This window comes from Pseudorca crassidens, chromosome 19 (genome assembly GCF_039906515.1).
Source record: "Pseudorca crassidens isolate mPseCra1 chromosome 19, mPseCra1.hap1, whole genome shotgun sequence".
In the NCBI taxonomy this organism is placed as follows: domain Eukaryota; kingdom Metazoa; phylum Chordata; class Mammalia; order Artiodactyla; family Delphinidae; genus Pseudorca; species Pseudorca crassidens.
Genome location: NC_090314.1, coordinates 3,778,881 through 3,794,064, shown reverse-complemented (window position 1 = coordinate 3,794,064; position 15,184 = coordinate 3,778,881). Strand labels below are relative to the sequence as shown.

The window sequence follows — 15,184 nt, the reverse complement described above, 5'->3', positions numbered from 1 at the left end:
GAAGCCTTTCCCCTGCATTCTCTTCTGAGAGTTCTAGTTCTAGCTCATGGGAGTTTGGTGAATGAAGGGCAGGCTTAGGAGTCAGCCCCCGGCCCCCCTCCCAGGTATTCTCGTGGGAGCAGCACCCAGAGGTGCTGTCGGCTCAGCCCATCTGCCTGGTGGGAGAGTGGGGTGGGTCCGGGTCCCTCCTCTTCCCCGCCGGGGTCCTTATTCCAGGAGAAGTGTAAGCCAGTTTTCTTTCTGAATTTGCAGAAAAGGCTACAGACGGCTCCCTGCAGAGCGAGGACTGGACGCTGAACATGGAGATCTGCGACATCATCAATGAGACGGAGGAAGGGTGCGTGTCCCCCACCCAGGGCAGGCGGGCGGCGGGCCGCTCGAGTCGGTCTGTGTGCAGCCCGCTGCCCTGACGTCTGACAAGTGGTTTTCCTCACCGTCCTCCCCCCGCCCGCAGTCAGAGCAGTGACCGCCTCTTAATCACAAGGGGAATGACGTTGCTTGGCTTCGGGGTCCCCTGCAGCACGATCCCCACCTCCTCCCGCCTTCTGCAGCCCTGGGGACTGGCTGGAGTCCCAGGAGGGAGAGGCCCCCGGGGTCTGTGGGGTAGTGGAAGGCGGGGTGCGGGGAAGACTTGTGAGGCCCAGGCCCCCCACCCCTGCGCTGCCGGGTCTGTTCTTGCTGCTGTATTTACGTCCTCTTCTGCATCACAGGTACATTCCATGTGTACTGCTTCCAAATTAGTCGGTATGTGGCCCTCTGTCCACACTGTAAAAATGGAATTTACGGTAGCCACGCCCTCTTAAACCCTCTCCAGACCTGGGCAGCCCTGGCCTTGGCGCTGTCCTTACTGGCCTTGCCACGTGGAGGCTGGGGACCAGCCTCTGACGGTTGGCCCTGCCTTCATTCAACAAACATGTCCTGAGTGACCACCTCATGCCGGGTCCCAGAGTGAGTACTGAGGGCACAGCAGGGACGGGACAGACAGAGTCCCTCCCCTGCGCCACGAGCAGGACAGTTACCACGCACCCAGGTCAGCTGGTGACATGGCTGGGGAGGAAGAGCTGGGGGTGAGTGCTTGTGAACAAGTCACCCAGGAGGGCCTGGCCCAGGTGGCTCGAGGGGCGGAGGTGTGAGCACCAGGCCAGGGAAGGGCTTCCCAGCGCACAGTCCCAGGACAGAGGGGCTCTGTTGCGTCTGAGGGACAGCACTGGGGCCGGGGGGCCGGGATCCAGGCAGGGACCCTGTCTTCCACTTGGTCTGAGGTTCATCTTATTTATTTATTTTTTAAGATTTATTTATGATTTATTTAATTTATTTTTGGCTGCATCAAGTCTCAATTGAGGCATGCGGGATCTTTCCTTGTGGCGCGCGGGCTTCTCTCTAGTTGTGGTGCGTGGGTTTTCTCTCCTGTAGTTGTGGTGTGGGCTCTGTAGTTTGTGGCATGTGGGCTTAGTTGCTCCGCGGCATGTGGGATCTTAGCTCCCTGACCAGGGATCGAACCCACGTCCCCTGCATTGTAAGGCGGATTCTTTACCCCTGGACCACTGGGGAAGTCCCCATTTTATTTTTTTTTATAGTTTTTTTTGTGTTTAAATTTATCTGGCTCCACCAGGTCTTAACTGCAGCACTTGGGATCTTTAGCTGCAGCATGTGGACTCTTAGTTGCGGCATGCAGGATCTAGTTCCCTGACGAGGGATTGAACCCGGGTCCCCTGCATTGGGAGCATGGAGTCTTAGCCACCGGGCCACCAGGGAAGTCCCTGAGGTTCATTTTAGGGACCACGCTGGCTGCCATGCCCAGGACGGCTGGGCTGGGGCTGTCACAATCACCCTGGTGTGAAGCGATGGCAGCTTTGACTGGGGTGGCAGTAGAGGGGGTGAAAAGCCATGAGAGTCTGAGCATTCCTGAAGGCGGAGCCGGTGGAATTTGTGCCGTGGGCCTGAGAAGAGAGACAGGATAGATAATCCGAGGTTCGGGGCAGCTGCATCCCGAGGCCCAGCAGGCCGGGTTGGAGGTTCAGCTAAGGTTCAAGCCCTTCCCAGGCGGCGCTGGCGGGAGGGGTGGAGGGCTTGGCCGCCCTAGGGGCAGCAGGTTGGGAGCCCTCTGGGAGGGGAGCTGCAGGCGACCAGCTCGGTCCTGGCAGGAGACAGGATGTGTTGAGGAGAAGGCATTTTAACCCCGCAGCCCCTGGCCTCCTTCCTGCCCACCCCGCCCCCGGCCTGTCCACGTTTATTGAGCCCACGGGTGGGGCGTGGCCTCTGGAGGCCGAGGCGGGTGCTGGACGGGTGGCCGAGGCCGTGGGTGCAGAGGGGAGGAAGTGGGAAGTGCGGGGGGGTGGGATGGGCATCTGGACCAGAGGCCGGAAGGGGGTTCAGGCTGCGGGCACTCTAGCTCCCTTTGCCCATGTCGCCCGCCCCTCCGTCTGCCACACCGAGCTCCTCCCTCACCCACGGGCCTTCCTGACGTCTCTCTGGCCCCGCTGGTCTTTTGGTTCCGTGAACCTCCCACTCTCACGCCCAGCTTGCGGGTCCCCAGGAAGCGTGGAACATGCACACGTGTCGGAACGGAGCGTCCTCGTCCCATGGGGGCTGGAGCACAGCCCCTCCCCCTGCCTTGTCGAGGGAGGGTCCTGGCCCCTGCTGTCGGCCTCTTCCTGAATGAGGGGAAGCCTGCCCTCTCCCTGTCCCAACGCCCCGCGGATAAGCCCCCATTGTGTGATCCCCTCACAGCCCGTATTGTACTTGGGCTCGCCACAGCTCAAACTCGTGTGTTCTGATGTGTGTGGGAGGGAGTGTCTGTCTCGCCCCCAAAGCCCTGGGCCCCGAGCTCCCTAAGGCAGGCATCTGTCTTCCTTACGGCCACATCTCCACCACCTGGACACATTCGTGAGGTAAGAGAGTAAGTGGATAAAGTCCCTGGGGACTCAGGGCCTGAGGACGAAGGGGGTCGTGACCCAGGGCGACATGGGCTCCACGAGGGAGACCAGTGCCAGGCGCCTGGGGAGGGGCATCCAGGTGGGGTCCAGCAGCCGCCCAGGGGTCAGCGGGCAAGGTGGGTGGATGGCAGGGCAGGAGAGAGGGACCAGGGGCCTGGGTGACCCTGGGTGGCTTCCCCTCCCGTCTCGGTCCGCTCGGGTATAAAGTGGGCCCCAGCAGTGGCCGCTCGTGGCTTCACTGCCCCGCCCTGTGCCCGGCCCATGCGAAGCCCCGGCCCACACCAGCTCAGGCAGCACCCTCCAGCCCGACAGGGCAGGGCCAGACCATTTTAATGATGAGGGGCTCAGGCTCTAGCACGGGAGCTCTGTCTGTGCTCCCTTTATTTATTCGGAGCTCACCTCTGGGAGACGGTCCTGCTGGGCACCGATTTGGTGAGCTGTCCTGCAGGCCCCTCCCTGGGCTTGCCCTAACACCCAGGCTGAGGTCACCTCCAGCCTGGGGCCTTGTGTGGCTGTCCCTCGTGCCCTGGACCCTTGGTCACTAGGCAGGAGTGCCCTGGCTAGATGACCTCCCCGGGATGTTTTAGACCCTGTTTACCGGGCCTCCCCCAGACCTGCCAGGTTAGATGCAGCAGGCGTGTGGATTTAATAAATGCCCTTCAGGCAATTCTGACATGCGGCTCTGGTGAGCATCCCCTGACCTGGTCGTTTCCATGACCATCTTGGACCGTCCCCAGCTCATGGACTCTTTGTGCCCCAGCCTCTAAACTGGAGTAGCCCCAGATAAATGCAATGGAGCAAGGGAACAGCTGGGAGGGGGCGGCCAGGAGGAGAGGAGGTGTCCAGGGTGGGCGGGGCGGGGCATCGCCCCCCCGCGGGGTAAGTGGGAAGCAGCTCAGAGGTGGCAGTTCTGGAGCCGAAGGACAAGGTGGGCTCAGGATGACCAGAGAGAAGGTCTCTTCTGGGTCTGGGGTCCAGCTCCCGCAGCCCCGACCTCTCCCCCTGCTTGGGGCCCTTTCCTGCTCTGCTGGGCTCCAGCACCCCACTCCCCTCTCCCAGTTTCCTGCTCTGCGTCTGATGGGCTGCTGTGTGGTTCCTCTGACAGGACTTTGATTCTGTCTCCGAGGCTGCTTCCCCGGGGAGAGGGAGAAGTACTTGCTTTGGTGTCCCCAGTGCCTCTCAAGCAGCACTTCCCCGATGGATTTTTGGTGGATTTTCACTTTCTCTCTAACCCGGGAGCCGCCGCCTCTCTGATTTCCCGCCACCGCGTGCCCCCCAACCCAGGAGCTCCATGAGTCACAAGTGAGCAGAGCCCTGGGAGGCTCTTCCCATATAGTGCCCCGTGGAAGTTCAAGAGGAGGGATGAGAGCGTGCCCGGCAGGGCCTTTGAGACAGGAAATCAGTCCCCGCTCCTGGCCGGCGGCTGCTGACCTTCATCAGCCCCAGGCCACCAAGTCCTCAAAGCCGAGAGCCTGTCGAGCCCCATGTTTGCAGAAATCAGCACCCCTGTTTGGGAACTGCAGCCACACTGCAAACACACCTGGCAGGAACCCCTCCCCAGGGAGCCGAGAAGTTCCGCGGGGAAGCCATGCTTCAGGTGACTCGGGTCTGTTTATTCCTTCTAGAAGCCTCGCCTTGCTTCTGTGTGTTTCTGTTGAAATTGGGCTGATTGGCAGAGCTGCTCCCCTCTCCTTCCCCAGCTCCCTCACACACTTCTTGAGAGTATTTTTTTTTTTTTGTCTTTGTTTCTGGGCACAGGCTTTCTCTAGTCACGGCGGGAGGGGGCTACTCTCCTTTGCGGTGCACGGGCTTCTCATTGCGGTGGCTTCTCTTGTTGTGAAGCACGGGCTCTAGGCGCGCAGGCTCAGTAGTTGTGGCTCGCCGACTCTAGAGTGCAGGCTCAGTAGCTGTGGTGCATGGGCTTCGTTGCTCTGCAGCATGTGGGATCTTCCCAGACCAGGGCTCGAACCCGTGTCCTCTGCATTGGCAGGCGGATTCTTAACCACTGCACCACCAGGGAAGTCCTGGTAAATAGATTGTATTTCCAAACTGTCGGAATAGGAGGCCCCGATTTATGAACCTTCACTTTAGGAAAGACCCAGATTATGCTGGCCTGCTGATGGGTGGGCGGCAGGAGCCCACTTGTGATAGCAGAGGGCGGGGTTCCCCAGAGCGGGCCATGGGCACCGGGGGACCCTTAGACACGGGCACTGCGCCAGGTAGATGCCCTCAGGGGCTGGCTGGAGACCCGCCTCCCAGCGTGGCTGTGGTTTCAGCAGGAGTGTGTACTGAGAGCAGACAGTTGGCATATGACAGAGCTGTTGTCAGCTGGAGGACCCTGCAGCTCTGCCTACAGGGCCCCCGGGAAGCCGGGTCAGATCTGGTACCAAAACACACAACTCCCAGGGTTTTGAGCAGACTTCAGTTTTCTCAGGGAAAAAGGAGTTCCACAGAGCCTGGAACCTGGACATCCAGCTCTGCACAGGGACCTGGCCGTTCTCGCCTGTGTTTCTCTGGCGGGGTCCCTTCAGTGAACCCACCAGTGGCAGGCTGGTTATTGTTCTGGGTAAATCATACTTGCACGTGATGTGGAATTCAAGAGGGCTGCAGCCTGCGACCTGGGGAACAGCCCCTCCTCCTCGGCCCTGGCGCCCTCCCCAGGGGCGGCTCCCTCCAGGGTCCCCTCCTGGCAAAGGTGTGTGCGCTGGGCATTCCTTGTCCTTTTGTAGCTCACATGGCTGCGTCCCCTCTGCCCTGCTCTGCAGATGACGCTAGTCTGTATTTTTGGTGCGTTAAGAGTGTTTATTCTTCTGTGCAGCTGCATAGTACTCCGTTGTATGGATAAGCACAATTTAATTCAACCTGATTCACATTGATAGACATTTCGTTTGTTTCCAGTCTTTCACATTTACAAACGGGCGGTAGCAAGTAACCTCGTGTACATGCTAGTTGGCACGAGTGGCCCTGACTCTGTAGGCTGGGGCTCCGGTGGGATTGGCAGGATCTGCATATGTCTATTCTCCAGGCCAAAGGATGCCATTCGAGCCCTGAAGAAGCGGCTCAACGGGAACCGGAACTACCGAGAGGTGATGCTGGCGCTGACGGTGAGTGCCCCCCTGCCCTCCCCCAGGGCGGGAGAACGTCCGGGAGCCGCAGCTGGGGGACAGCCTGGAGTGAGCGCTGCTAGGGGTAGCTGTGCCTCCTGCTGCCGCCCCAGTGTGTCCACCCTTTGAGACGGGTGAGCCAGCAGGTACGCGGCACGGGCAGTGTTGTCCGGTGCAGAAGCCCAGAGCAGAGAAGCCACAGGCCTGGGCGTGGGTCCCCGGGGGCCAGCAGCCTGCTGTGAGGCACTGAGGCCAGCTGCTTCTCTAGGGGTCAGCTTCCTCCTTGTAAAAGTGCCAGCTTCCACCGAGCACCTGCCCGAGACTAGGCTAGCTCTTCAGATGTTAACTCAAATGCTTCCAGAAACCTTCCTAAATAGGTTTCATCGTCCGCTTTTACGGATGCAGAAACTGAGGCTCGGAGAGGCCAGAAGTTTGCCCAGACTTCACAGCTAGTGAGGTGCCAACTGGATCATGGGATAAAAACTGAACATCGCCGCAGAGGTTCTAGGGAAAGTCAGCAAGTGACTCCTTTCAGGAAGGAACAGACCAGGTTTTTGCCCGTCTTTCAGATGTCAGAAAATTAAAAGGGACAACTTCAGGTATTATTTCTGTCTTGAAAGCTAACATTTTTTCAAATGTGGCAAAAACCAGGCCACAACATGTTCCTCTAATAGAAACTGTAACAGGTCAGCATGTGGACCTCCCTGTAGGGTTGAGTAGTGGGTTGTTTATCCAAAACAGCCATAACATGTTCCTTTTAAAGCAGAGAAACTGTTTGGATTTCTTGCCCAAGTGAAAACCCAAGACTTATTAGAGTTCTCTGCCAGGGAATTGGCGTTTGAATAATGAGAAAAAGACCAGTTGAGAAACAGGCAGTTGAAAGCTTTTGTTTTTTCCTCAGAATTTCAACTGCAGCTTTCACTAAACCCACAGTGATGCCCAAAATGAACTGTTTTCAGAAACAGAAATCACCAGGGACAGGCAAAACTCACGAACTCTTAGCACGCAGGCCATTTTCCTGGCATCTAAACACCTCCCATTCCATGCCCAGCATCGTGGTAGCTGCCTGGGATGGAGATCTCTCCACCGTGGGCCCTGCCATTCCTTCCTTCCTGTAGTAGAGCATGAGGGCCACCATTTAGTGTTTCCTTAAGTCTTACATTTAAGTCTTTAGACCGTTTCAAATTAATTTTTGTGACTGGTGTAAGTTAGAGGTCCAGTTTCATTCTTCTGCATGTGAATATCTAGTTTTCCCAACATCATTTATTGAAGAGACTGTCCTTTCCCCGTTGAGTATTCTTGGCTCCCTTGTGAAATGTTAGTTGACAGTATATGTGAGGGTTTATTTCTGGGCTCTCAGGTCTGTTCCATTGGTCTGTGTGTCTATTTTTATGCTAATACCACACTGTTTTGCTTACTATAGCTTTATAATATAGTTTGAAATCAGGAAGTGTGATGTCTCCCACTGTGGTCTTCTTTCTCAGGATTGTTTTGGCTGTTCAGGGTCGTTTATGGTTCCATATGAATTTTAGGATTGTTTTTTTTGTTTCTGTGAAATCTGTAGATGGCTTTGGGTACTGTGGACATTTTAACAGTATTAATTCTTCTGATCCGAGAACATGGGATACCTTTCCATTTACTTGTGTCTTTACTTTCTCTTACCAATGTCTTGTAATTTTCAGGGCACAGATCCTTCACCTCCTTGGTTAGATTTATTCCTAAGTATTTATTTATTTTGATGTGGTCAGGCCTTTGCTGCAAATCCCGTAATGCCTTTGGGAGATTTGTGAAAGGTGCAGACCCATCTTTCGTCCGCTGGAGGCCCAGCCTGGCACACACTGCCTGGGCTCACGTCTGCTCTCGTGGCTTCTCTGTCTTGTCCTTGAACTAACCCTGTTCGTCCATCACAGTCCTCCTGCTTCCTGAGGGCCTTTTAACTTCATATCTGCCCCCACCAAGGTTGTCAGGATGTACCCCAAATAGGAGTTGGTCAGAGGTCTGGGGCTTCCTGCTCAGTCATCAGTGCTGCTCTGACTGCTTGGAGGCGCTGTTTGCCTACTCCGCGGGCCTTAGCTGCATTCAGGAAAGTTCCCACCGTGTTTCAGGACCAACAACCCACAGCGACAGATTTGCCTTTTTGGTAGAGCAGCCTGCAGTGGGCTTGCCAGCCGGGAGCACTTCCACAGCTCCTGCTCTGCCGGGCGGCCCCACCGCCTCTGTCCAGGGCATTTTAAGGACCGAATGAGGGAACGAGAGTGTGGCAGTGGTTGCCTGTCGTCTGAGGCACTCACTGATCTTGGAGGAGGGTGGCCCTGTGCCTCAGGGCGGGCGGAGGCTCAGAGGAGGCTGCAGGGGATCCTGTCCTGCTTCTGGCCTGACCAGCAATTTGTACCTACACCACTTTCTTCACCTTCTAAGCCTTTTAACTCTGGGAAAAAAAGGGGATAACAGCCTCCACTTAAAAAGGGTGAATGAGTTGTGAGGATGGAGTGAAATGACATACAACATGAAAGGGTCTCCCCTGGGTCAGCCATGCAGTCACATTCCTAACATCAGTGTTAGGAACTTTCTCCATGACCAAGCTTTGTCCAGGGAAAGCCCCGTTGTCCGACCCTAGCCCCGGGGAGTGGCTGCCTGGGGTCACCAGTGGTCAGTTAGTTTAGGCGAATGAGGAGAAGCAAGGCGGCCAGCAGTGTCCCCTGATGCTGGTGACGTCCTTCCGTGGAGGCAGTCCCCACCAGCCAGCTGTGGCCTGGGTGCCGGCGTGGGAGGGGCCGGCTCATCGTCCGGGTCAGGGGGTTTCCAGAGAGCGAAGGGGTCCGGAGAGCTGCCTGCGAGGCTGGAGGGACCCTCCAGTGGGTGCTGTGAGCTCAAGGCCCCTCGCTCGTGCGGTGGGGGCCCAGGACAGTAACCCTGTGACACGTCCTCCTGCACTGGCCCGCCAGGCAGGTCTGCGCTTCAGACACGCTCACCCTAACTGCAGTCCTGCAGCAGGGCACTCGCGCCCACTTTGCAGGCAGGGAAGCCGAGCTCAGACAGACTGGCCCTGAAAGTGGACCTGAGATTCAAGCCCGTGCTGGCCATTGCTCAGAGCCCACAAGCGCTGTGCTCTTCTAGTGGCCGAGGCCTGTGTAACTTACTTTTCCGGACGAGGAAGGAGGGGCAGAGTTGATTCGAATGTGGCCAAGGCCACAAACCGCATATGGGGGTGAGAGACCCGGGTCACGGCCGGTCTCAGTTGTGGAAGCAGGGTTGTGCGGCCGTGTGGGGCATTCGCCTCTTCACGACCAGGTCCAGTAACTCACCAGCAGCGCAGGCTGCTCCAGTGGGCTCCGCCCGGGAGGGCCCGCATCCACCGGCTGTTGCCACCAGCCCAGAGGCTCGTTTCCAGGGATGCTTGGTCGTTTTGACCCCGCTGAGACCCCAGTACCCTTCTCGTGCGGATCCAGTGCCGCCCGACTGCTGTGCAGGCCCAGAGACCCCAGCCAGCAAGGGGCCACCTGTGTCCTGCAGAAGGGTTTGCCTCTGGAGGAGCCCATCGGCAGGATGGTCGGCAGTGGGGAGAGGGGGCCGCGTCTCCTTGGCCCCTGGGGGTGACCTCTGTTTCCATCCCGCCCGCATCAGGTGCTGGAGACGTGCGTGAAGAACTGTGGCCACCGCTTCCACGTCCTCGTGGCCAACCGGGATTTCATCGACGGCGTCCTGGTCAAAATCATCTCTCCCAAGAGCAACCCCCCAACCATTGTGCAGGACAAGGTGCTGGCTCTCATCCAGGTGGGTCGGCGGGGAGAGAGGAAGGCGGGGCCTCCCAGCAGCAAGTCCTCACGCTTCCCCATCATTTGGAGGAAAGGATGGGTGCTTCTGGGTTTAAATATTGGTTGAGAAACACTTGTTTTTTACCCTCATCCCGCTGAGATGACACCCTCAGCGGTGGCTCTCCTGGCCGTTGCTGGCTGTGTCCGGGTGCCTGGCCCTCGGCTGCCCGTGGGGGACAGGCCTGGAGCCTAACGGAGCCACGTGCCGGGGCCACGTGCCACAGGGCGGGGCCAACTCTGGGGTCGTGGGGGTGGTGTTCAGGATTCACTGAGGACGTGACAATTCTGTTGAACCCTGAGGGGTGACAAGCTGGGTGGAAAGGCAGAGTGCAAGGGGTATGGCAGGTAGAGAGCGGTGTGTGCAAAGGCCTGAGGCGTCGAGAGCACAGGTGACACTTTGGGACGTGTTCGTCATGCATCGTCCGGTAACGAATTAGCCCAGACTTAGCAGCTTAGAGCAACAGACGTTTATTGCCTCCTGATTTCTGTGGGCCAGGGCTTCGGGAACAGCTTAGCTGGGCGGTTCTCGGGAGGGTGCCGTCCGGGTGTCGGCCAGGGCCACCTCCTCCGAAGGCTCGGCTGGGGCTGGAGGAGCTGCCTCCAGGCTGCTCCCACGCGGCGCCCCCGCCAGCGGCCCCCCCCACCCCGCCTGCAGCAGGTGTCCTAGTGTCCCACGTCCTCGCCATCGTCTTCCTCATAGCCCGTCTGACGGGTGCACAGAGGTTTTGCATCCCGTTGGCCTTTTTAAACCCGTCTTGGAAAGAAGGTGATGTTATTTCCATGTTGAATATGCTTTTAAAATGAGAAGTTAAGGTCTGATGGTCCCCTGGGAGGGCGAGGGCTGCAGCTTTTCTGAAGTCTCCAGCACCTGTGTCCCCACAGGCACGGGAGACTTCAGAAAGTCTCTCTTTGCACGGCCCCCTCGCTCCCCACCCACCGTCCCTCTGACACCTTCCTAGAACGCCGATCCCAGGCATCGTGGTCCCAGGGTGGCCCACAGAGCTGGCGTTTCCAGTGCACGTTTGCCACCGTCTGGTCCGCTGTGAAGTCAGGATGCCCGTCCCTCCCCGCTCCCCTCCACGCCTAATCCCTCCATTCAGCCAGGCAGCCGTGTCCTCTGGCTGCCCTCCTGCCACCCCACCTCCCTGGGCCGCACGGAAAGACACCCCCTCGGGCTCGTGTGCTCAAGGGACCCTGCCCTTCAGGAGGACAGCGTGCCAGATGCAGCAGGCCCTTCTGGAAGGGACAGGGCTCCCGGTGGCCCAGGAGGAGGGGGCCTGTCCAGAGGGCGGGCCTCCCGTGACGTCCCCTTTGTGGGACATCCCCCCGCTCTACGCCACCCTCAGCCTCTTCCTGGGGTTGTTCCAGAACAGAAAGGACACGGTTCTGGTGAAGGAACCTCATCCCTGCCTCCCGCACTCCCCCCAGAGTAGTGTCTAAAAATTCTCTTTCTTTCCACTGAAGAGGGGAGCTGATGGCGGGGGGTGGGAGGGGCAGGGGGAGCCGGGGGGGGCTGTGTTCTCAGGAGGTGTCAGGGAGCCGGTGGCCGGGCTTGCAGTAGATTCTGTGGATGGGCAGCTCCCGAAACCCTGTCCCTGTGAGTGAGAACCCCAGGAGCACGAGCAGGATGGCGCAGCAGCTTCCTTTTGTCCAGGGAACGGAACCCATTGTTTAAATCAGCAATTGTTTATTGATCTGAAATTGGATGATTTAAAACTTTGTCGAGTGCTTCCCTGGTGGCGCAGTGGTTGAGAGTCCGCCTGCCGATGCAGGGCACGTGGGTTCGTGCCCCGGTCTGGGAGGATCCCACATGCCGCGGAGCGGCTGGGCCCATGAGCCATGGCCGCTGGGCCTGCGCATCCGGAGCCTGTGTGTCCAGAGCCTGTGCTCCGCAGCGGGAGAGACCACAGCAGTGAGAGGCTTGAGGGGTCTGGAGCAAATGGCTCATGTTTGCATAAGGTTTTAGTCCTTTCTTTGGTGTGCGACCCAGGGGAAAGGAGATCGGAACTCCCTCTGGGCCTTCCAACCCCTGACACGTGGGCACGGGTGGGCGGGGCAGGGCGTAGGGCAGTGAGCGGGCGCTGTGATGCTGACCCACAGCTCCCAGGACAGGCCTTCTGCTCTGACAGCAACCGCCCTGCCGCTCCCTGGCTTCTTGTGGGGAAGCAGACCTCCCGAGGCCACGGCCCCTGAGGCAGGGTCGTGATTCTCAGCGGGGCCAGCTGTCTAGAGGGGCTCCTGCGCTGTCACCGTCACCTCAGTCCGCTGGCCGCCTGCGTGGCCATGCTCCCCTGTCCCTGCAGCAGGAATCTTCGCATCGGTGAGGCCGTGTTCGCTCTGACTTGACAAATGCTGTCTGACTGCCTTCTCTGTGCCCCCGGGAGACTCGGCAGCTGGGGGGCACAGGTGTGGGCACCGGCCCGGAAGGTGCCCAAGGCACACGGCATCTCCCGCCCTGTGCTTCCCCCCAAGGTGCTGGCGTCAGGGGTGTGGTCAGTAGAGAGCACTGCCGTGGACACAGACTCTGCTAGCAGCCCCGCACCCAGACTGCACAGGGGTCCCGCGCAGGACGGGGGCGATTAGCCGGGACTGCTTGGCTGCTTAGATAGCGGATGCCAACCCCAGCTGCCTGGGCAAAGAGCAGAGCTGGTCATGGCAAGGCTACCCAGAGCCCCGGGGTGACGGCCAGGGAGGGGACATGCTGGTCATGGCAAGGCAGGCCGCCCAGAGCCCCGGGGTGACGGCCAGGGAGGGGACAGACCTTCTCCTGAGTGTCCGCGCCGAGCAGTGCTGGTCATGACAAGGCAGGCTACCCAGAACCCCGGGGTGACAGCCAGGGAGGGGACAGACCTCCTGAGTGTCCGCGCCGAGCAGTGCTGGTCATGACAAGGCAGGCTACCCAGAGCCCCGGGGTGACGGCCAGGGAGGGGACAGACCTTCTGAGTGTCCGCGCCGTCCCAGCAGGCAGGCTCTCCCTGCTCCCTGGTCCGGGCTGGCATGTGGGTGCGACCCAGGGCCCACATCTACCCATAGAGCAGCCCAGCCCTCCGAGGGCCCAGGGCCAGGCTCCTGAAGCAGGAGGCCGTAACTGCTCAGCTGGGCACATGTACCCCCTGCGGGGCCGTCCATGGGGCCTGCTGATCGCTGCTGGACAGGTGCCCCAAGAAGTGTCCGCCGACTGGAGAGAACAGTCGTGGTCTTCTTATGTCTGTCTGCTGGGGGTGGAAGGCAGCATAAGTTAAAAGGGCTCCCCTGGAGCTGTTGTCTTTCTGCAACAACGAAGGCCGGAGGCGGCTCCAGGAGGAGCTGACTGCCGCCTGCTTCTCCCCGCCTCCCCGTGGACAGTGAAACGCGCCCCCCACCAGCGTCCAGGAGGAAGTGTGACCACGAGGGGCTGTCCTGACGTGGGCGTTAAGTCCCTGCGTGTGCAGGTTGGATGAGCAGGCCCCGGGAGGCCAGGCTCACGGCAGGGTTTGTGGTCAGTGAGATGCAGCAGCCAAACTGAACGAGGCTTTTTGGAAACTGCCCTCTTGGTCAGAGATGGGGGGAAGCAGCTGGGCCCTGTGGCAGCGACAGAGCTGCAGGCAGGACGGCGTTCCTCGTCCTCTGGGCCCCTCTTGGGGGCTGCCCTTTGGAGGAACTTCCTTTTTTGATACCTTCTATAACTTCCAAAGAACAGAATTTAAAGATAAATTTTGACAGTTCCTTGAATCAGAGACGAGCGGCAGCCTTTTGAAATATGTGTTCCTTCCTCCCCGTGTTGTGTCTTACATAACGGAAGCTAGTGGCCGAGCTTCCCAGCGGACTGTCGCACACGGGCGCCTGGTGCCAGCGCTGTGAGTAGCGCGGGTGCACCTGCCCCGGCCGCAGTCACCTCGGCCGTCGGATGGGCGGCCAGGCAGTGTGGACTCCGGCTCCCTGACCTACTAGGGTCAGCCTGGACTTTCATGCGCGGAGCGTGGAGGCCACGCCGCTGTGCCCGCGCATCCTGCGGGCGCGGCCTCTCCAGCCGCACGTTGCCAGGCACATCTCCTGGGCTCAGCCCCATGCTTCGGTGTGGTCGCTCCGTCTCCGCTCTAGGCTGTGCCCCACGCTGGACTGAGTTCTGTGCTTTGCTTTCATTCGTGCTCAGCCTGGTGGCACTGGCAGAAGGAGCAGGGTGGCTGGGCCGCAGCCCTGAGCGCCCCGTCGCCCCTAACAGGCCCCCTCCTCCCCTCCAGGCGTGGGCCGACGCCTTCCGGAGCAGCCCTGACCTCACGGGCGTCGTGCACGCTTACGAAGAGCTGAAGAGGAAGGGCATGGAGTTCCCCATGGCCGACCTGGACGCGCTGTCCCCCATACACACACCCCAGCGGGTGAGCCTCGGCCGCGTCCCCAAGGGCCTGTTGCAGGGACAGCCTCTGAATTATGCAGCTTGTCACCAGCCTCCTTAGGGCTCCAGGGCGTTTCTTGTTGATAACGAGTGGGTGCGGGAGAGAGACGGCTGGTGGCTGGTGGCTCAGGGACCCCCCCACCCGCCCCAGGTGCGGGAGAGAGACGGCTGGTGGCTGGTGGCTCAGGGACCCCCCACCCGCCCCGGTTTTCACCCCAACTGTGGGAGAAGGTGACAAAGGAGCCGTGTGGACGCTGTCATGGAGATGGCCGCTCAGGTGGAGCCATCCTGGGAGGGGCGCGGCACCTGCTCTCCCGAGCCCAGGCGTCTGGTGTGGGGACCGCGTCTCCCAGGGCGGCCGGAGGAGCCCCACCTCCACATCGGCAACGCCGAGGGGCTGGCGAGGTCCCTGTTCATGGGTTTTTGAACTGGACAAGTCACATGGATCTAAAATTTACTTTGGGCTATGAGTGGTCACCCTTGACTCCCGCCAGCCTTGGGATGCAAAGCCCCGGGAGGGCCCGCTGAGGGCAGCTCCCACATGCTAGCAGCTTCAGGAGGGAAGGTGCCCAGGCAACGCCATCCTTCCTTTTCGGGGGCAGCCAGGCCCTCTTCTGCCCCGGGAGAGCACCGGGAGGCTCAGGATCTGGGAGAGGCACCCACCCCAGCTCCCTCTACCACGGCCCCGTTTGTCCATCTCTGAGGGACGGTGCCGTGCAGGCCTCCCGCGTGGGCACGGCTCACGTTCAAGGGGTCACGAGGGGCCCAGAGGGAAGCACGAGGACTTGGGCTTTCCTAGCGTTTCTCTCACATGATCCCTCCAAGCCACTTGCTGCACTTTGTGTAGTAAACCTGTTTTATTCTTCGAATCGTGACGCAGAGCAGCGTGGCGGTTCCTGTAGTTACAGAGAACGTTCAGTAAATTGCATAATTACTGTTTCTATTAGTCCGCTTGTA

At 59.6% G+C, this 15,184-nt stretch overlaps 1 protein-coding gene across 10 annotated transcripts in view; it reads left to right on the top strand.

Moving 5' to 3' along the window:
- Positions 1-15,184, top strand: part of TOM1L2 (target of myb1 like 2 membrane trafficking protein) — an 82,937-nt gene that overhangs the window by 42,850 nt on the left and 24,903 nt on the right. For 7 of the 10 annotated variants that reach the window (XM_067717526.1, XM_067717525.1, XM_067717524.1 and 4 more), the window contains exons 2-5: positions 253-337; positions 5,962-6,040; positions 9,665-9,814; positions 14,076-14,210. In XM_067717526.1, coding sequence (XP_067573627.1) covers positions 253-337; positions 5,962-6,040; positions 9,665-9,814; positions 14,076-14,210 — 449 coding nt within the window. Of the gene's footprint in view, positions 1-252; positions 338-2,355; positions 2,892-3,815; positions 4,534-5,961; positions 6,041-9,664; positions 9,815-14,075; positions 14,211-15,184 lie in introns of those variants that run through there. The other 3 variants (XM_067717521.1, XM_067717520.1, XM_067717527.1) reach the window with 3 other exon arrangements.